Source organism: Eucyclogobius newberryi, unplaced genomic scaffold (assembly GCF_026437365.1).
Source record: "Eucyclogobius newberryi isolate DKJ021-1_F unplaced genomic scaffold, fEucNew1.0.hap1 SCAF_9, whole genome shotgun sequence".
Lineage (NCBI taxonomy): Eukaryota > Metazoa > Chordata > Actinopteri > Gobiiformes > Gobiidae > Eucyclogobius > Eucyclogobius newberryi.
In genome coordinates, this window is record NW_027316532.1 from 39,686,260 (window position 1) to 39,708,057 (window position 21,798).

The window sequence follows — 21,798 nt, forward strand, 5'->3', positions numbered from 1 at the left end:
ATGAGACAGTTGGTCTACATACCTCATCAACAACAAGACTTAAACAGATTTAAACAGTATTTTGACTGTCTTTGACTCAGGGAATACTTCTTCTGTACTTCTGTCTTCAAACTGACTCAAATTATTGTGAAAAATGAGAGTGCTGGCGGTTTTAGGGCAGACCACAATTATGTGGCCTATAACTCAATAATAACGTATCTTTCTCCTTTTAAATAAAAAAATAATAATGAATACGGTAAAGCGTAAAACACATGCTTTGAAGACGTACAACTGCAGTAGGTGGCGGTAAATGCACCTTTTCAGTTGGCTGCCATTAAAAGTAACACAACAACAACAACAACAACAACAACAACAACAACAACAACAACACCACAGATAAACACTGATCGTGGATAATATAATACTTGGCGCGTCCACGCGGGGGCAGAATAATGTTTTGATCGTGGCTTTATCTCATGCACAAGTTCGAGGATCCTGGTGTTAGTCGCCCCCTTGTGGCTGTAAATGAGAGTGTCTGACAGAAATCCACCAAATTCAATGTCATTTATGCTGCGGGCTGTATATATATATATATATATATATATATATATATATATATATATATATATATATATATAAACCCACTTAGTATACATTTAAGATTTATTTGAGGCTTCAGAGCTAGATAACCTGAAATGTGGAAGTAAATATTGTTTCAGATTGCAATCATCATGTCGTCTTGATTCAATAGAATCGATAATATTCATAAAACGATACAATTTGCGCCACTTGACCATTATAATAATAGATCCATGCACTTGATGATTCCGTGCTGCGCCGTGTCCTCCAAACAGTAGAAGAAGTACTGCTGACGCATGCGCTGACGCGCTGACGTACTGACGCACTGACGCATGCGCTGACGCGCTGACGTACTGACGCACGCTACAAGCTGCTCTTGCTATCGTTGCTCCAGTGCATCATGGCTGCTTCTAAGCCAGTCGAGCCGCAGTCCGGGACGGGTCTGCCCCGCTGGCAGCTGGCCCTGTTGGTCGGGACCCCCATAGTGCTGGGCGTGGGAGCCGTGTATCTGTGGAACCGCAGCAGGGCCAAAGAGAAGCGGAGCAAAGGCAATGGAGAGCGGAAGACTCCAGAAGGCAGCGCGAGCCCCGTGCAGGGCCAAGACAGCGCAGCAAAAGCCAACCAAGAGCTCGATAACATGGTAAAAGTGGCTCCAGGGCCCCGCGCATCAGCCCGAGGCTGTGGCACGTGGCTGTGGCACGAGTGTGTTTGTGAAAGACTCAGAAAACACGTGCAGCACTGTCCATGTGCTGGAGTCAAGGACAGAGGACACTTCTGTCACATTAGCCACCGGTCTGTGCTATGGATTAGCTAATGTTACTGAGCTATGGAGAGTGGAGTTGCCTTTGCTAACGCTGTTAACCTGTCTTAAACCTCTGACTGCTTTATTTCAGCTCATATTTGAATCTTAAATGTGTTCACAAGGTGTTCTGGGTCACGCAGATAAACAAGAGGCGTGTCAGTCTCGAGAGGCGGATATAGTAGTATTTATTAGCAGGGCTGTAGTCAAGTATTCTGACTTATACTATTCCACCAAGTTATTATTACCACCAAGTCATTATTCCACCAAGTCATTATTCCACCAAGTCATTATTCCACCAAGTCATTATTCCACCAAGTCATTATTCCACCAAGTCATTATTCCACCAAGTCATTATTCCACCAAGTCATTATTCCACCAAGTCATTATTCCACCAAGTCATTATTCCACCAAGTCATTATTCCACCAAGTCATTATTCCACCAAGTCATTATTCCACCAAGTCATTATTCCACCAAGTCATTATTCCACCAAGTCATTATTCCACCAAGTCATTATTCCACCAAGTCATTATTCCACCAAGTCATTATTCCACCAAGTCATTATTCCACCAAGTCAATTATTCCACCAAGTCATAATTCCACCAAGTCATTATTCCACCAAGTCATTATTCCACCAAGTCATTATTCCACCAAGTCATTATTCCACTAAGTCATAATTATCTGCATATAAACACATCCATCTAAAGGACACAAATACCAGGACACTAAAAGTAGTATTGTAACTAGCTTCTGTTTGTGTTGTAATGGTGTTTTTTTCACAGAGCCCCTTGGATAATGCCCAGTCAGCGAAGAACAAGGGTAATAAATACTTCAAAGCTGGAAAGTATGAGAATGCCATCCAGTGCTACACAGAAGCCATCAGCCTCTGTCCCACGGAGCAGAAGAGCGACCTGTCCACGTTTTACCAAAACAGAGCTGCAGCTTATGAGCAGCTGGTGAGTAGTTCCTCTTAAAAGAATCACACACATTATTTATCATCGTCATTTAGCTTTTTCAGTTCCATTTGTGTTTCAGTTTTTGATGCGTGTGAAATGTGTGCTTGTGTTCTATAACCCAGAGTCTGTTCACAAATGGCTAGATGAAGTAACATCATTGTCCATTTACTAAGATGAATGTTTGATTAGATTTTCTGAGTGCACTCTGGACCTTACGTTTACTAATCATTTTGTGTTAAGTTTGACTGTTTTTTAATTTGAGGTTGTGTTTTATAAAGATGGAGTGGAAACTACGTGCGGTCGTGTTGGTCACTCTTCAAGTCGTTTTCCCCTCTTTCCTTTCAGACGAAGTGGACAGAGGTGGTTCAGGACTGCACTAAAGCCGTAGAGTTGAATCCACGCTACATCAAGGCCTTGTTCAGGAGGGCCAAAGCGCTGGAGAAACTGGACAACAAAAAAGAGTGTCTTGAGGGTAAGTGCTTTATTATGTTTATAATAATCCAACTGCAGTTTTAGCTTTGTCCGGATTATATTTTGTGCTGGGCGATATAAACAAAATGCATATTGATCTAAATTTGTTTTTCTGTTTTATTTGGTCAAAAACAAAGTAGAAATGGCTTTTAGTAATGATTCCAAGAACATAAACTAAATATATGTGCCAAATATACTAGTCTTATTTTCTAAACCACATATCACATCATATCATTGACTATTAGACGTCACTGAACTGCGATGTATTGATCTTTCCATTAATTGCCCGGCCCTAATTATACTGATGATGTGCCACAGCAAATCTGTCTTTATGAAGTTCCTGTACATTTCCCAAGACGTCCGTAAGAGTCAGTTTGCTTTAAGAACGCCTCCATTTTTGTCAGACTTGTGGTCAACTTGAGGTATTTGTGTTTCATATTGCAAAGGTTGTGATAAGATGCCTATTGTTCTGGAACTAAACTGCTTAATATTGACATTTTCTATCCTGATTATTTGTCTGTATTTCAGACGTCACAGCGGTCTGTATTCTAGAGGCTTTCCAAAACCAACAGAGCATGCTCCTGGCAGACAAAGTGCTCAAACATCTGGGAAAAGAGAAGGCCAAAGAAAAGTACAAGGTAATTACTCCTGCCGTAGTTTAAGATGTAGGTGGAGACCAGGCCAGAAGTCTGTGGTAGAATTGCAAAGGTTTAAACTTTTTTACACTTGATTTATCTGTAATTGCTGTGTCTGTACAAATGTAACTAAAAGTGGAGGAATAGTATTATTTTTGTGTGGTGGCATTATTTGCAATTCTTGTCAGTTGAAAGGAGTTAAGTTAATGCTAAGGGTTAAATATGGCAAGATAATGGGCACAATCTCTAACTGAAATTATAATGTTCAATATCTGTGGATTTTTTCTTTAAAAAATGAACCACATATTGATTAAACCTGATCCTCAGACCGGTTCCTCTTGGACCGTTGCTTTAAAAGTGACGTAGGTTTGTGCTCACGGTCCAACTGACGTCACCCAAACAAATGTATTTAAAAAATAAAAACAATCTGAATTTAAATAAGACTTTTTTTTTTTTAATCATAAGGCCAATCTCTGCTATTCACAAAAATAAGTTACCAATAAGTAATTCCAAGTTGGTGATGGTGTGAGACATGACTAACGCTGGAGTCAACCAGAAACTACTTCCCTGTGTTTTTGCTTGTTTGTTTTTGTTTATGCATTTTTTTTGCATATTTCACTTCCCTGCGCTTCTACGCTGCGTTTTAACTTCTATTTATAAAATGAGTTGGGTTTTCTGTGCATATTCCATGCATTAAGCACTTGCAATTGCTTATGCTAATGAGTGCTACTTTTAAGTGACCTTCTCTGAGGAACTCGGCGTTTAGTAAGAATGAAGTATTTTCTGTTTTATATCTGCTTTTCTTTCTGATACAGAATCGGGAACCCATGATGCCTTCTCCTCAGTTTATCAAGTCTTATTTTAGCTCGTTCACTGACGACATCATCTCACAGCCGCTACAAAAGGGAGAGAAAAAAGACGAAGACAAGGACAAAGAGGGCGAGGCGGCAGAGGTCTCTGAGAGGTCAGGCTTTTACTGGAGATTTAGGTGCAAATATTTAGTTGCAGCATGTTTAAAAAAGTGTCTGACATGCATTACCTGTAGTTACTTATACTCTTAATCATTTAAAACAAGATCAAAGGCCAGATATTTTTCTACCTTTTACTTAAGTCCTTTCCTGTGAATGTTGCTGAAATGATACTTTCTTTAAAGTATGTATTGAACCTGTCTGTCCCTCAGCTCGGGCTACCTGAAAGCAAAGCAATACATGGAAGAGGAGAACTACGATAAAATCATAAGTGAATGCACAAAAGAGATCGACTCAGAGGGGCGGTACACTGCTGAGGCCTTGTTGCTACGCGCAACGTTTTACCTCCTGATTGGGAACGCCACAGCTGCTCAGCCTGATCTGGACCGTGTAATCAACATGAAGGACGCCAATGTCAAGGTGAACCTCCAGCACTCGTCTGCCTCAGGAGGGGCTTGTTCTCTTCAGAGGACATTCGATCTCCAAACTTGTTTTTTAGCATGAAATCCAGTTCTCCCTGTAGCACGTGCAGGTAAAAAAGGAACAAAAATAAATTGTAATTCTTAACCGAAAAATTATAGTTTGGAATTTTCCCACTATTCAGTTTTGGTTCTAAAGCATCAGTAATTCAGTCTCACCTACAGTTCTGGTCACCTACGGTTCTGTCTCATTGACGCAGCATTCTAAAAGCTTTTTATATAATCATGAATTTCAGTAATACACGCGTCACATAATATTTTCGTACAGTTCTGACACTAAAGTGCTCATGCTAATTACGCATTGAAAAATCATTAAAGAAGTTATGCTTTAGCAGTTGTTGTAGCTAATGGGAAAATGCAGTTTTGAGCCAGCCCATTACACACTAATACTTAATTTCTAAGTGGAATTTATAGTTGATGATGATTTGCAACTACTACAGTGAGGATGAACAATAATTATATTAATTTATAATCAGTCATTTTTTGTGTGAATCCCTGTAGTTAAGAGCCAACGCTTTGATCAAACGAGGGAGTATGTACATGCAGCAGCAGCAGCCTCATCTCTCCACACAAGACTTCAACATGGCCGCTGAGATCGATACACGAAACCCAGACGTGTATCACCACAGGGGGCAGGTAACGGATGAACTGAATATTAAAGCAATATTAAGTTTTGCCACTTTGACCAGAAAGCAAAACGCCAATCAAAAATCAACGAAGCGTTTACACACGTATAAAGTTTTGCTGTTGTGAACTGACAAGTGTTGTTGGGTTTTCTTTAGTTGAAGATCCTGCTGGACCAGGTGGATGAGGCGGTTGGAGACTTTGATGAGTGTATTCTTCTTAGACCTGACTCTGCGCTGGCACAAGCACAAAAATGTTTTGCTCTTGTAAGAATGTTTTTAAATTTAGGCTTGAAAATATTGAATGTGATCTACTTATTTTATCCCCTTTGGCAAATATTTTCACTTTCAGGTTTTATCTGGAGAAACGTATTAACTAGGTTTGTGTCTTGTGCTTTTTAGTATAGACAGGCTTATACTGGAAACTACCCGGCCCAAGTACAGATAGCCATAGATGGCTTTGAGGACGTCATCAAAAGATTTCCAAAATGTGCTGAAGGATACGCTCTGTACGCTCAGGTAAATGGTTTTTCCTGCCAGGGCTGTTTAAGTGACTGACAACCACTCCACCTGAGTGAGTAACAGCAGCGTTGTAAAAAAGCTTAGTTAACTGACAATGGATGGGATGAAACCCTAACCCTGATAAACATAAACCCTAATAAACATTTCTTAAATCTGACATACTTGACAAATTGCACCCAAAACAGCAGGTCACTTAACTTTATTTCCATTTCATCACGTACCACAAATCTAGAACGATAGAAAGTGGAGCTGGAATGTATTGTATATTGACCCTTAGTCACTGGTAAATCTAGTGTAAAATATGATGAACCATTGGCTCTGTCTACACGTGACATTTTTGCCTCATTAAAATAAAGAGATGGAATGTTTATATCGGAACCAGGCTGAGAGCAATAACCCCGTCAGTCCTGAAAGGATTTATTGATAATCCTGATTTGAATTGATGTCAAGTTTACAATAAACAGATAAATGATAGTGGAACAGAGTCAAAGTTGAAACATAAAAAGAGGAACTCCTTGCATTGTGTTTGTTATATATGTGTTTTACTGCCACTGAAATACTACTTCCACACAGGCTTTGACTGACCAGCAGCAGTTTGGAAAAGCAGACGAGATGTACGACAAATGTATTGAGCTGGAACCTGACAATGCTACTACATATGTCCACAAAGGGTATGTATTTTGTTATTATCTGTGTAGTTTGCATTCTTTAATTGTTGTTTGTTTGAATGTAGTTTATTACAGCTTCAGTGGAAACAGGACCTGGATTTAGGCCTTGACCTCATCAGTAAGGCCATTGAAATTGACAACAAATGCGACTTTGCCTATGAAACTATGGGAACTATTGAAGTACAAAGGTAAGATTCCTTCTAGTACTAATTTATTGTCATAAGTTATTCTTCTATCTATTGGAATAAGATAAAGTATTTTTTGTCATTCAATGTAAAGTAAAACCGCTTCGTTCAGTTCAGTATGTGCAGAGAAATAGGTCTTGCCGTTAATAAACCACAAACGGGTCACACCCCATTGAATTATTGTATCAGTCCACGAGCTTCATGAATGTAGCCAGTTGAAATGAGCTGGTGTCAATCAAATCTATGCCAATTTAATATTATAACATTTACGGTAATTGCTATAAGATTGAAAAGCCTGGTCAAACCTAATGTGTGCATACTGTAATATTCCATATGTTTGCCTTTGTGTTGCTCCCAAGTCTTTGTTTATTGTCTTCCTAATGATGTCACTTATTATTACAGGGGTAATCTGGACAAGGCCATATACATGTTCAACAAGGCCATAAACCTAGCCAAATCTGAGATGGAGATGGCCCATTTGTATTCATTATGTGACGCGGCTTATGCCCAAACAGAAGTTGCCCAGAAGTACGGTCTGAAACCTCCCACTCTGTAAAGTCTGTGCAATGCGAACGCCAGTCTCCAGTCTTCATTGCTGAACGTAACTCTGTCTAAATTAATTTAACTGCCTGAACTTGCTTTGATAAATGGAAATAATAATTGATACTGAATGAAAAGAGAAGTGTGGGGATAATGCCTATAGTGTTTACAGTGTATTCAATGACCTGCTGTAAGAAAGCTTCTCGTGGGTTATTTCAATACAGCCCTTAAAAGGCTTCAGCAATGTGAAATTACAGGTTTAATATGCAAGATTTCATTAGAGAGAATGATGAGCCACCCTTTTACTCTACAAAACTATCTGGACTTGAATGGACGTGTCCATTTTCGCATTGTCCTATCTTTATTTCTTTATTTAAATTAAGTGACACCTGGTTTCAATCAAAGAAACGAAACACATTTAGATGCATTACCGAACTGTTTGATCTGTTTTCCCACATCTATAGAACAAATTTTGAATAGTATCAAAGCTGCAAATATTCTGTTTTAGTGTAAGTTTCAAATACTGGCAGCACAAATATCAGAAAAATGACAAATGTATGGGTGGTCTTTCACACCTGAATACTTTCTGGACTATTGTTATTTTTATAATGTTACTTTTTCTGTATTTTTTTTTTAATTTACGGACCAATTTACCTTAATCTTGCATTGTAAATCTTCACTAATTTCATTTTCATCCATCTTGCTGACTGGGGCTTCTGTGAGACAAATCTATATGTAGAAAATACTGTGAGCTTTATATAATTTGAATGGACTGTTCACATCTTGCTGGTCTAAAATGTTTTGTCCATAAACTTCCATATTTACCAAAAGTAATGGTCAAATGTGTCTGATGGTAATGTTGGATCTGTTCTCTAAGATACCTACAGATTAAGTTGTGGTTATGTTTATTTTTTATTTTAATGACTATTTGTGCAGCATGTTCACTCTTTCAATGTAAATGCTATACCTGTTCATAAAACTTTAAAATTATTCGAGGTAAAGTTAATTTGAAATACTAAAATTGTGTTTGTTATTTTTGAAAATGCTTTTTATTGCCTCTTAAAAAGGCAGAGGGTTGGATTAGCCGTAGTTTATACAAGCCCACTGAAACAAATGGACACGATTTATTTTCTACTTTATTGTAAAATGTTTATTTTTATGATACATTTTGGTTCATATTAGCACGTTATATTATCACAGTTTTATATTTTAGTCTTTGACCCAGGGCCAATAGTTGAGACATGCAGCCCTGAGCATCTATTGATACAGTGAAGTATAATTTGATAATCATTTCTAAATGTATGTCTAGCCATTATTGCAAAGGGTAGAATTTAAAAAACATATTTTATCAGTACTGGCAAAATAACACTGAAATAACATTGTCTCCATAACGAAATATGTTTTTGCTGCTTATAAATTCAGCGTGGTAATTTTTCAATGGCCCACTAAATCTGACTTCAGACTTCTTCTGTATGGTGACCAAAGTGAGGAATGTATTAAGTCCTAATAAAATTATATAATTCCTTGAAAATTGTCTTGATTCTTAATTGTTTTTTTCTGTCTTTAGCAACGATTTACTTTGTTGTTTTGAATACGGTTCTAGGGTTGTGATAAATGTGTAAATAAAGAGGATCGTCTGATATTTGTTGTTTATGTTGTGACGTACGTGACTGACGTGGTGACGTGTCTGACGTGGTGACGTGTCTGACGCACAACAACACGTGACTGACGTGGTGACGTGTCTGACGCACAACAATGGCGGAGTCTGCGGAGGAAGAGCAGAGCAGAAACTGGTGAGAACATTTTGATCCAAATGACAATTTAATGGACACTATTTACAGGAAAGATTGACACGTTTACATGGCAATAAAACCGCGGAACATATTTCATAATTGACGTGTTTATTTGATCCATCTTCATCTTCAGAACAGGAGCTGGAAGTTAATCCTAAACCTGTTCGATGCTCTGGAAGAGCTAACCTGCTAATCTCAAAAACATTACTTTTCCTGAGTTGACAATGTTATATTTGCTTATTACAGCCACTAGAGGAATACAAAGCACTTCTGTCTGCTCTAATATGGCCATTGTTTGATTTATGTTATGGGTCAGTTTAGTTAGCCCAATAGCTAACTAAACTAGCCCTGGAGTTTCCCTTTAAATTCTGCTGATCCCACAGACTTTATGTACAACAACGTTAACACACGATATTCATTTCTCATCCTTCTTTTGTCCAATAGAGTCATGTGCAGTCAGTCCTTAGTCCTCTGAATCTTACTTTTATAACGTTTGGCAGTTTAGTGCTTCTCTTTTAAACCATTGTCTAATTACAGTCAACGTTGTGAGAGTTATTTAAACATGAATAATCCTACAGTACTATCAGTACGTGGAGGAAGGCTCGTCTGTGGTATCTGCACGTATCTGATGTAAGTGTTCAATAGGAGGCAGGATTTGGCTGAGGCTTTGGACTCTGGGTCAGACCTAGAGATGGACCGAGTCTTCACACATGAAGAGGACACTTCTCCTCAACACAGGGCCCAGAGCTGGAAGGTAAATGTGCCTGTTAGAAAGTCTCACTCCAGAGGCATGATGTCTGTTTAGAGAATGTGAACTGTATAATATGTATTCAATGACAACTGTGGGAGAAGTCAACAGACTGGAAAGTCAGGCATTCCTGCGTCGTACTGACGGGAATATACTATGATCTCTGGACAGGGCCACACCCACCTGTTGATCATATCTACTCAATGAAACAATTAATATCTAGTAACTGAGTTGGCTTGTTTTCATGCTGCTGCATCATCTTATTGATTGTGCTTGAAATTAATTGTTTGCATGAATGTGCCTGAACAACTATAGTGAGCTCTATCAGGGCCAAGAACTTCACAATACAAATGTGACCATACAATTATATCACTAAAAAGCTCTTAAATGGTGCTATATTGATATTTTTATTATGCTTATCAACAACATGTATTGCCACTGAATGTCCCTTAATAACTGAACACCATTAAGTAATGAATGAGTGATGAAAATAATGAAAGTATTTCATATATATAGGACTTTGAGTAGGTGGTACTGTAGGGCTGTAGTCTACTAACCAAGTTTGGTTGACAAAAGACATGCTCTGCATCGTTTAGTCGCTTAGCTAAAGCTCTCAAAACTTTCATAAATCTCTATATTTTGACAATGTATTTGCCCACAAGGTACACTAACAAGACCACAACTATTTACAGAGATAACCACTAATAAACTGTGTATTTATCAGTATAAATGCAGTTTAAACACACACTCACTCTCAAGATGAATTACTCAATACTTTGTCCTTTCTGCCAAAAACATTTGTCAACAAAATATTTTGGCCAAGACGCCATAGACTAGATTAATCGACTAAATGACCAAAAGTCTCTAGTCATAGGTAGTAGTTTATTACTATGAACTGATGCTGTTTAAAATTAAGATACAGCCCTCATATTGCCAAGAAGTTCTGTAATGATTATATTGCCACCTTCCATTTTAATACGCTGTCCTTCATGTCTAAATCTGCTCTACATAAATTTAAAATAAACGCTTCCGTTGTGTTGGCATTCAACAATATAATATCTTTATTCTGATAACATTAACTTCTATTTTTCTTTGTCAGATTGCTTTAAATGTCTCTGGAAAAGGGGACAGTTTGTCCAATTGGGACGGTGTTCTGGACTTACCAGAACAGACGCTCATTCACAACCGCAGTCAGCAGCTGATCGGTGAGTTCATGTCGTTATAACCGGGAAACAATGTCAGGAATGAATCCAATGAATGGATTTGACCAATGTTTTTCCATGTGAATCTAATTCTTGTCTATTGTCTTTTTCACAAGCCTTTAAGCTTTGTAATGTGGGTTTTTTAAGTGGTCTATTATACAAAAAAGTAGAACAATATTCTTTTGATCACGCTGATGGTAGATTTGCCTCTTAAGATCAAAGGGCATCACAAGAACAGGCTGCGTGCTTCAGTTAGATTTCAAACACAGCAGGACAAACGGGACAGGATCAAGTTTGGCTTAAAATAGGTGTCCTCAGTGGATGAATCAGTCCCAAAATATCAGGAGACATTTTGAGGCTGTGAGAGATCAATGAGAATCCTGCTGTTTATATCTCGTAAGATGTGGAGGCTGTAGCTTTCTGTAAGTTTATGTCTGGTTGTGTTTACCCTGTCGGTTTTGTGTTTGCATGTATAGATTTGTGATTTAGTTTGATTAAAGAATCCAATAAATGTGTTATTCCTTGTTGTTCAGGTCAGCTGGGTGTTTCAGAGGAGGACAGGGCAGACATGGAGGCTGACGTTGAGGCCGTCATCACTTTTTACTGTAAATCTCGTAACGTTACCTTCAGCGCAGACTTGAGTTTTCCGCACCTGCTCAAACCACTCCTGGGTCTTAAGCTTCCTCGCAGCGACCTCTACAACTGCTTCTACGCTCTCATGAACAAATACATCCCCAGGTGTGTCACTTGAACTTCTCTTTTATGAAATGGCAAATCTAGACTCAGCGCTCATGTTTGTTTGGGTTATTGTTGCAGAGACTGTGTGCCTAAAGGCCGACCCTTCCACCTGTTCAGATTACTGCTGCAGTACCACGAGCCTGAACTCTGCTCTTTCCTGGACACTAAGAAACTCACACCAGACTCTTATGCAATGAGCTGGGTATGTCGTATAGACTGAGAGGACTACACACAAATCTTTGCATTATCACTATGATATTGTTGTGAATAATTGCAAAAATGCTGTTCCCCTGAAGAGCATCGTTGTCACATTTTTGTCTTGACACAGAATTTAGTATTTTAAATCCAAGACTATAGTATTTGGTCTACAAAAACTAGTCTATATCAAATTATTGCTGTTATATTTGCATGTATCTTTAGTCATATCTTTTGTAACTGTGACAAGTATATTTCATTCATGGTTTTTGACAAGTCTTTGTCTGTTCAGCTTGGCAGCCTGTTCTCCAGCCATTGCCTTCCCGATGTGACGCAGACCTTGTGGGACAACTACTTCCAGCAAACGGACCCCTTCCTCATATTCTTCCTTATGCTCGTCATTCTCGTCAATGCCAAGTATGTAACACAACCAGCAGAAGAAGAACATGAAACTTCTGTTACTCAGTCGTTTGTTATTTATCCCCTCAGAGAATCCATACTTTCACAGGAAGCTGACGGCAAAGAAGACCTCATGAGTGAGTTGGTGGTATTTTTAATATATACTTGTTTCAGATTTAAGAACCTGCAATTTAACAATGTTCTCTCACAGAAATGCTTGAGGAATCTCCTTCTCTGTTGGAAAGTGAAGACATTGAAGACCTGCTTTCTCTGGCCCAGTATTACCAGACAAAAACCCCTTTGTCCCTCAGGAAGGTAAAGCTTGATTTACAAGTGCTGCAGATGGAACCATAATCATTAGAGTAAATTAAAACAATAAATAAGGGCGCTAGATGCACAAGATACACAAGATATACAAGATCTACACAAATCAATCTAATAATCACTGATCAGAATATCTGCACTGTGGGCAGAAGCAGTTTTTATATATATTTGTATTGTTTTTAGTAGTATATTAACCAATAAATTAAACTAAAATCATTTAAAGAAGTCTATAAAATCACACCAAGTACCATTTGAAGAACAGAGAGTAAAAGTTGGTCGATAGATTTCATGCTGGTATAACAAAGGCCTGAAGGGCACAATGCGCTCTGTGCTTGCACTAAAACCACCTTCATGCCTGTTTTGTTTGTCAGATGAATCAGAATCTGTTTGGGAGCAGCCTGGTGGCTCTGAAGGAGGAGGAGACGGACCTTAGTCAAGCCCTGTGTCTCCCTGTGTCTGTGCCTGAAATACTGCAGGCCAATCAGCTGCAGCAGGTCAGTCCCTTTAACCAGGTGCATTCTGGTCCTGTGCCATTCCTCCATGTCTGACTAAAATCCCTTGAAATTAACATAATTAATACATTTTGTCCCGTGCAAATGTGATTTAACAATTGAAGAATGTTGATTCAAGATATCTCAAAGACCATGTTAGGTCCAGAAGAGTTAATGAAATTACTTCCCCACAAACTATGATCTAATCCAAGTATTGTTTTTTCTACAATTAGAAAGTATAAAACAAAAACAAAACTACAGTCGGCCGAAGTTCAACCCCAATGTCATGGCAACTGAGGACGAAGCTGCATGGAGACTTTAGGTGTAAAGTTCAGATCAGATCAAGGCGATCACATGATGAACATTAGAGCAACATTTCTTGTCCTGTACAAAAATCACAGACATCGTGGAGTAATTTACATTTTAAAAACAAATCCTGTCTGAATAGGCTTACATGGTTAGTATGTATAGATATACTAGACCTCACACCTGCCTCCCTGCTCTCCCTCCTTTTTCCTGGTTCCTTTGAATGTCCCGAGACACATGACTGAGGATGATGAAGGAGTGAAATGAATGAAGAGTGAAAAGAAAGCTTTGAATTGTATAACAACTTTGAATATCACAAAAAGTGCTTTATGAAACTTAAACTGCAGTTGTAAATACATGTTCTTGCTTTGTAGGATGGAGTGCGTTTTTTTGTGGTGGACTGTCGTCCTGCTGAACAGTACAATTCTGGACACTTGTCCACTGCATTTCACCTGGACTCTGACTTAGTGAGTTGCTCTTTGTGAACCTTTTTGAAACAGAAAACCCAGAGCAGTCACTGTTGTCGGTCTCTCCCTTCAGATGCTGCAGAACCCGTCAGAGTTTGCCCTCTCAGTGAAATCTCTGCTGGAGGCGCAGAAACAGTCTTTGGAGTCGGGCTCCATTGCGAGCGGAGAGCACCTGTGCTTCATGGGCAGCGGGCGCGAGGAGGAGGACATGTACATGAACATGGTGCTGGCTCACTTCCTACAGGTGAGAGCCCCACATGGGCTCAAATGAAACTATAGCAACAAAAGAACAACGTCAAGAACCTCACACCCCAGAAGAGGTTGAGATGGAAATGTTTCCAATTTAGATAAACTAACAAAAAAACAAACAGAACTGATCAAATATGGAAATATTACAGTTACATTAACCATCTTCTTTGATTTAAATGTATGGATTTATGTCAGAACCTTGTCCTGTGTTTGGTGTCTTTTCTTGTTGTACGTTGTATATTGGCCAAAGTGTTTTTTAATGTAGTATGTTTTTCTCATGTGTTTCAGAAAAACAAAGAGTATGTCAGTATAGCTAAAGGAGGCTTCATGGGTACGTGACAGTTTTCATTGCTGTATGTTTTGCTTAACATTGGTCATTACAGTGTTTTGTGTTCCCGCAGCTCTGCAGAAGCACCTGGTCGACATGAACATTGAAGGCCTGGACTCCTCGTATCTAAACTGGATCGTCAGCACTTCAGGGTCTCACAGCAGCTTGAGCTCTGTAGACGTAAGTACCATTTGTAATATTTGCATCTTACTGTTCTTGTCTTTGAGGCGTGTCCATGTGTCTCCACAGGGCGAGCTGTGCAGCCCCGGGGACAGCAAAGGGGTCAAGTCTCTGATGAACAAAATGACCTTTGCTCTAAAGTCAAAGTCTGTGAATGTGAAGGAGAAGATGATTAGTTTTATTGAGAACACTTCAGCCCCAGTTGACAAGTAAGTTCTCCGCTTCACTCACAGGTTCTTTTATTTCTCGTGATCACATTTCAAGGTAGATCTTGTTTTTATTTGCACTTGTTGGATTTGTCATAAAAACACATTTAATGTAGCTAAACAGCATTTGTTGCTGTATTTGTGAATATGTGGACTGCATACATAAATGTTCTGTGTTAAACTAGTAAAGTATGTTTGCAGGGCTCTTGACTGAGAGAATGTTGTCAGTTTCCATCCGCTCCATAACATTTCTGACCTTTTTAGTTGCTGTTTCATAACTATTCCTCACTAAAATGCTGCCCAGCCCAGATTGGCTTTTTGAACTAAAATGTAGCAAGTCCTGCACTACTAGCATAACAGCTACAACTATACGTAGTTGTTAGTTGCATTTGCCACTCACTCTCATTGCACGTGGAGTCACTGTAGAGCAGAGGTTGATGGAGCACAGCAGCTCTTCATGTGAGTGACACGACAAGAATATCACTGCAAACGTTCCTCTGCGTGCAATCTGAGCGAGGAAGATGACAAAACCATTTTATGCAGTTTTTTACATTCACATATCCTTATTTGCCTTATTTCACACTAGAATATCTTTCAATCTGCCTTGGCCAGAGAAGGTGGTTCCTAATCGGTAAGACTTTGAGTTGTTGGTCACAGCATGTCCACGGCTGTCGACTGCTGCGCATGCACTCGTCCTTCATGTTCAAGACTACAGCACTGTCTTCATGCTTCACTAACATTCAGACGCTTACTAGTGTTCCAGAGCAGCTCAATACTCACTTATGTGTCTTAGTCATTAGTTTAGACTAGTCCTGACTCTAAACTGTCCTTTTCCATGTTATGGTTCCATATGCTCACCAGGGCGATGCAAACTCAACTCTGATCAATCACATTTGGAATGACATGTGGCAGGAAGCCCTGGTCAGCATTTGTGACTAATATGTTACATCATTCCAGAAGCATCTCACCTAACCTCATTCTTTATAGCAGCATTAATGTGGGCTTCTCTTGCAGCTTCTGGATTCCTTCATGTCATGGATTCCTTTGACAAAGCTCTACATGTTGACACTGTTTCCCTGCCCCTAGGCACGTGAGCAGTAGTGACCGAGTTGGTAAACCATACCGAGGAGTCAAACCTGTTTTTAGTATCGGGGACGAAGAGGAGTATGACACAGGTAGATTATAACATATGATGGTATGTTTTATGGAACAATGTAATTTACAGCTGTAGTACAGCTGTAGTACACCTGTATAAAGTCTGGACAAAGTTGGTAGAGAAACAAAAGTTAAAACAGAAAATGTGTCTCTGTATAATAATGTGACGTTGTCTCTGTAGACGAGATTGACAGCTCGTCCATGTCTGATGACGACAGGAAAGAGATTGTGAATATTCAGACTTGGATCAACAAACCGGACGTGAAACACCACATTCCCTGTGACGAGGTGAAGGAGACGGGACACATGTTTCCAAGGTGAGCGCATTGTTACACGCTCCATCCAAACGGCCACTTGTTCTCTCTCAAGCACATTAGCACATTAGCACATTAGCATTACAGTCATTACATCATCCCCGGCCACAGTGGAACAAGTAGATATTAAGTATTCGTGAACATGTTGTCACCTACTGCTTTATAGTTTATTGAACTTGGGTCGGGCGGTTTAATGGACAATGTGATCTAGACCTGAGCAGGAGCCGAAAATAAAGTGTGGTTCAAATGTGCTGAATGTGCTTTATATTTTTGGGAAGTTATCGCAAATATGTTTCACATTCTATTCATTTTTTTCATCCATCCATCCATTTTCTACCGCTTGTTCCCTTTTGGGGTCGCGGGTGACTGGAGCCTATCCCAGTGACTTCGGGCCTTAGGCGGGGAACATCCTGGACAGTGGCCAACTTGTCGCAGGGCCACATTCTATTCATTTTGTTCATTTGTCTTCACAAAAAAAACAGTTCAAATAAATTGTCGTTGTTGATTTATAATTCACTGGTATTCATTTAACAAGAACAATCAGCTTTGGGGGGAAAAGTGCCATTAGCTGCTGTTAGCATTTCTTTAGTAAATCTATAATATGCTTAAATCATGTCATGATGGCTGAATTTCACGATAATATACTGAATCAAATAAATAACAAATTAAGATAAGTCCTTGATGTTTTCCTAAATGGCGCCAGATAAAATAGTTATTATTAAACGTCATTGTTTTCTTGAGTCTTCATTTATGCCTTTTTTGTTTGTTTGTTTGTTTTCCAGCCACTTGTTGATCACAGCCACTCACATGTACTGCCTCAGAGAGATCGCCTCTAGGAAAGGATTCACTTACATTCAGTCCAGACAAGCTCTGAACTCCGTCGTGAAAATCACCTCGAAGAAGAAGCACCCTGAACTCATCACATTCAAGTTTGGCACCAACAACTCGGCCGGAGTGGAGATCTCAGCTGTGGAGAGGTGTTTACATGATCATAAATCCAGACTCGGATATGAATCCAGACTGAAACTAGTATCACAACTAGATATTGTGTGAAATGGCTCTTCTGTTCATGTATCAAAACCATTATCGAGCTTTTTCCTTTAGCCTCAAAGTTAGTTTTATTATTGTTAATATAATAACTTTATGATCAAAGTCATTTTGTCTTCATATCGTACTGTTGAATGATTTATTTAAATAATTTGAGCTCATAGAGTATCGGGAGTATTAGTGCACTTACTCCACCAGGAATAACTCAGCCGGTAACAGAATAGTTCCATATGTTGTTTGGATCATATATATATATTCTATGAATGCTTCATGTTTAATGAAATATGGAGTTTAGAACACCGTACGTAAAACATTACAGGCTCAAATTGTGATGGTCAGACAACTCGGTCTGAGCGTATCCAAAAGTGCTGCTGTCCACCACGTACATCCAGAGACGCACCCAGAGACGCACCCAGAGACGCACCCAGAGACGCACCCAGCCAGAGACGCACCCAGCCAGAGACGCACCCAGCCAGAGACGCACCCAGCCAGAGACGCACCCAGCCAGAGACGCACCCAGCCAGAGACGCACCCAGCCAGAGAAGCGTGGGGAGGGACGGTTGGAAAGAACCATGGACCAGTTACTTTGACTCAAACTAAAGACTTGGAGTTGATCGTTGTAATTAAACTATAGTTAGTATTGTCTGGAGCTGCTGAGCCATGTGCTCATAATGTTTTGTACAATTAATGTACATTTCACATCATGACACTTCTTTTTCTCTTTCCTCGTAGATATCTAATACCCAACGCCGGAGACGCTACAAAGGTCATTAAGCAGCAGATCATGAAGGTCCTGGATGCGTTGGAGAGCTCATAAAGCGCTAAATGAAGACTAGCGCTCAAACAAACTGCGTGACATGTTTTTTGTCCTTGGGGAGTTGAAAATTGTTCTTCATTGTCCACCGGCCGTCTCCTCCCTCCAGGACAGACTTCTGCAGTGTTTACTATGAAGCCCTCTGAAGTTTCTGTTTTGGGGACTTGACCAAAACTATAGGACTGACTGTATGTTTGTACGGTGCTCCGCTGTCATCCAAAAACACCCTAAATGAAATCTGGGAGTCTGTGGCAGTAACATTTCTCCTCAGGCCTTATGGTAGCGTTCTGACCCACCAGTGGCAAGCCTTCTTCATCATAAATTACACCATTTATATTGTTTTCAGACAGAACTTTGTCACTTGGATCATTTTCTTTTAATGAGGTTTCGCTTACAGGATCCAGCTTTTCAAGTCCAATGACCCCTGTATATCAGTTTTAATTTCACCTTTACGTATCCTACAAAGTCTTATTTGACCATTATACCAGAGAGTGTTGATTACAAAGCTCGTACTTGTGTAGTTTAAGATGCTTTCATCACCTCAAACATTCCTCTAAAGGTCCTTTATATTATGCTAAGTTTATGCTATTTATTAATCATGTTTCCTTATGTTGGAGTATTCGGTTCCACCTTGTGATGTCATTTGGTGGTAATCAAGGAACTGCTCTTCCATCCTTTGTCACACATACTAAATTTGGCCTTATTTAAACATTTACTTATTTTGCATACATTATATTTTGATGCAAAACATTAAAAACACAGAGTAATGCGTCGTATGAACTAGGCTTGAGTTCTCATATCATCTGCTTTGTTTCAACACTTTCAGTCCTTTTACATTATTAAGCAATTCACGTTTTACCCAAATATCCAGCCTCAACACAAGAAGCATGGGCACTTCAGAACTGTATTGTGTATATAATGTTAAAACAATCTATATTTAGCAAAGACCTCTGCAGCGGCTTGGGATATCATTTATTTTCAGCTTTTTAAGTGTATAAAACGAACCTCATCTCATAGCAGTTTCATGTAGCTTTGATTAAGCGACATCCTTTTACAAGTGCAGGGTTTGTACAGATGCACCTTGGTATTTCATTCTAATGTATTTTCTGTTGCATTTTCCCATATTATACTGTAAGTCCCTGTAATGTAAATTAACTGAATGAACTTCTATAACAAGCTAGTTGCGAGTTGTGAAAGGCATTTGTAAGGAAAATCATTACATCTTTGTATTGTGTCTTGTCCATTGTTAGTATTATACGTAAATGAACACAGCTTTTCTTAGTTCCAGCTGCCACTGTTGCCTTTAGCCTCATGCCTGTGAAACGTGTTCTTCAAATCATAGTGGCAACTTATCTCATTACAATGCTACGTTTTTCTTCTTTAATATATACTCAAAGACAATTGTGATGATAGTGTACAATATCTGTAAAGTGGCTATGGCGTGTAAAGCCACTTCTCGTTAATTGAGGATACAATGAATGGATGAGCTCTCATTTAATATAAGGCACATTATGAACACTACTGAAGCCTCGTCCCACATCAACTTGAACTGGCCTTCAAATCTGAGACATGAATATGTTTGATTACTCACACGGGGCGTTTGATTTCATGTTTACACTCTGACAGAAGACTAGACTCTTAATATTGACATTTGGACTCTAAAGTTACCTTCAAATGACTTTGGTTTAGTTTAAACTTGCATCTGGACTCCAGTCTTCACCCAGTCATTCCTAACTACTGGTAATTGGATAACTTGGTTATGAAATGGGCAGCAGCACCACAGTATATGGGTATCTATTCACACTATCAATCTTCTTTAACCCATTAATCTGATCCTTTTCAGTATTTAATGAACTTTATATTATAACTATCACTGGGCAAAGGATGGCACCACTTGTCAAAATGCAACATGTCTGATGTGTAATTTGCACCTTAATGTTCTGTTATTTTCTAAGCATTTCTGTTTTTAATAAATGGAAATTATTGACTGGACCACCTATTTATTGTACATTTGTTTTGGAATAGAAAAGAACCAACAATGTAAAGTTGGGTAACATTTGAGACATGTAGAAAATAATTGGTGAATATTGGTAAAGCTCATCAAATTCCATGTGAAATAACTCACTTAATTCCCAACACTGGAGTTTTTCTTCAGACATAACAATAGATGTAGACTTAATAACAGATTCCTGATTCCATTTTTTGTACACAATGGCATATTTTAAACTCCATGCAGAGTTATGTGCTTGATATGTGGACACACTTGTTTGCGTTTGACAGATTTTCATGACTTTCTAAAATTACATTTTTGGTGAGATCGTGCTTATGGTAAAGGTCAAGTTGCAGTTTGTAAAAAAAAAATGAAAAAAAAAGGAAAGTAGAGATCTAAACCTGAATCCTGTCGGAGCCACAGCGTCTTCTAGATGTAATGTTGGGAAAGGCCACAGGGTGGCGCCGTGGCTGTTGTTGTTGTTGTTGTTGTTTTATGGCGGTTGGCATCCGAGTGTTGCATTACCGCCAGACTTTATTCCTCCGTGGCGCCGTGGCCTCATGAGCCGTGGCCTCATGAGCAAAGGGTATTTAGGCGGAACCTTGGTGCTGGGGACAGGTTTCTAGACGGACAAGCACACAGATTGTTGACCACTTCCGGCGGAACTGTTATGTTGATTATGTATTTTATTTTTGGGATATGAAATGAAGCACTGCTTGGATTGTTTTAGTCTTTGTAATTAATAAAGGGCCATAAACGTTGGAACTGCCTCGGTGAAGGTTTTTGGGATCAGACAAAACTGAGCTAGTGCGTCAGCTACACATGTGTCAGAACCACGTCTACAACATAAACAACATCAAACTAATAATAATAATAAATATAGCCGCAAGCGGCAATGATCGGCCCTCGCCACGCTGCCGCCACGCCGCCGCCACACCGCAAGAGGAGGGGGCGCTAACGCGCCCCAATTGTCCTTTTATTGCGCCTACTGCTGAATCTGTGACACTGTCACATCTTCTCCCCTTTGTTTTACCATCAAAAAGCTATTTTATTTTGAATTCTTGGCAAAATGTGCGGCTTTGCCGCTCAGACACCGTGACTCTTTGAATAAAAATGTGGATAACTTTTGATGGTCCTGAAGATGAGTCTCACCAAATTTCAGGTTAATAGGGCTGACGCCCTGGGAGGAGTTCGTAAAAGTACGACGTTTGGAAAAACTCCGAAGTCATGTTTAGCCATTTTTGAAGCAATATGGCCGACATTTGGTTGGGCGGACGGCGTTGCCGTAATAATATTTTTTACTTCTCTTGTCACCATCTACCTCTGCGCCAAATTTCATGATTCTACGATCAGATTTTTTTTGGGTCATTTCCCATCTCTCAATGCATTTTTGGTACATTTGGGGGCGCTGACGCGCCAATTTTTTTTATTTTAGAAAAGGGAAATA

At 39.3% G+C, this 21,798-nt stretch overlaps 2 protein-coding genes across 3 annotated transcripts; both read left to right on the forward strand.

The window, feature by feature from the left end:
* Positions 1-925: 925 nt before the first annotated feature.
* On the forward strand, positions 926-7,481 carry tomm70a (translocase of outer mitochondrial membrane 70 homolog A (S. cerevisiae)). The gene is made up of 12 exons (XM_072438285.1): positions 926-1,198; positions 2,141-2,314; positions 2,660-2,786; positions 3,314-3,423; positions 4,236-4,384; positions 4,601-4,808; positions 5,369-5,503; positions 5,650-5,757; positions 5,893-6,009; positions 6,586-6,683; positions 6,746-6,868; positions 7,268-7,481. Exons 1-12 carry the CDS (start codon positions 959-961, stop codon positions 7,419-7,421), a joined length of 1,743 nt encoding a protein of 580 aa, XP_072294386.1. The 5' UTR covers positions 926-958; the 3' UTR covers positions 7,422-7,481.
* Positions 7,482-9,123: 1,642 nt separating this feature from the next.
* On the forward strand, positions 9,124-20,353 carry tbc1d23 (TBC1 domain family, member 23). Of its 2 annotated transcripts, XM_072438342.1 has the most exons (19): positions 9,124-9,198; positions 9,844-9,952; positions 11,046-11,151; positions 11,682-11,886; positions 11,965-12,088; positions 12,374-12,498; positions 12,571-12,617; positions 12,692-12,795; positions 13,176-13,298; positions 13,976-14,068; positions 14,142-14,312; positions 14,606-14,648; positions 14,719-14,825; positions 14,895-15,034; positions 15,618-15,662; positions 16,118-16,206; positions 16,368-16,503; positions 17,283-17,477; positions 18,280-20,353. In XM_072438342.1, the coding sequence occupies exons 1-19, from the start codon at positions 9,161-9,163 to the stop codon at positions 18,362-18,364; spliced, it is 2,085 nt and encodes a 694-aa protein (XP_072294443.1). In that variant the 5' UTR covers positions 9,124-9,160; the 3' UTR covers positions 18,365-20,353. The 2 variants fall into 2 exon arrangements, with proteins under 2 accessions (XP_072294443.1, XP_072294444.1); XM_072438343.1 differs by lacking the exon at positions 15,618-15,662.
* The last annotated feature ends 1,445 nt before the right edge of the window (positions 20,354-21,798 follow it).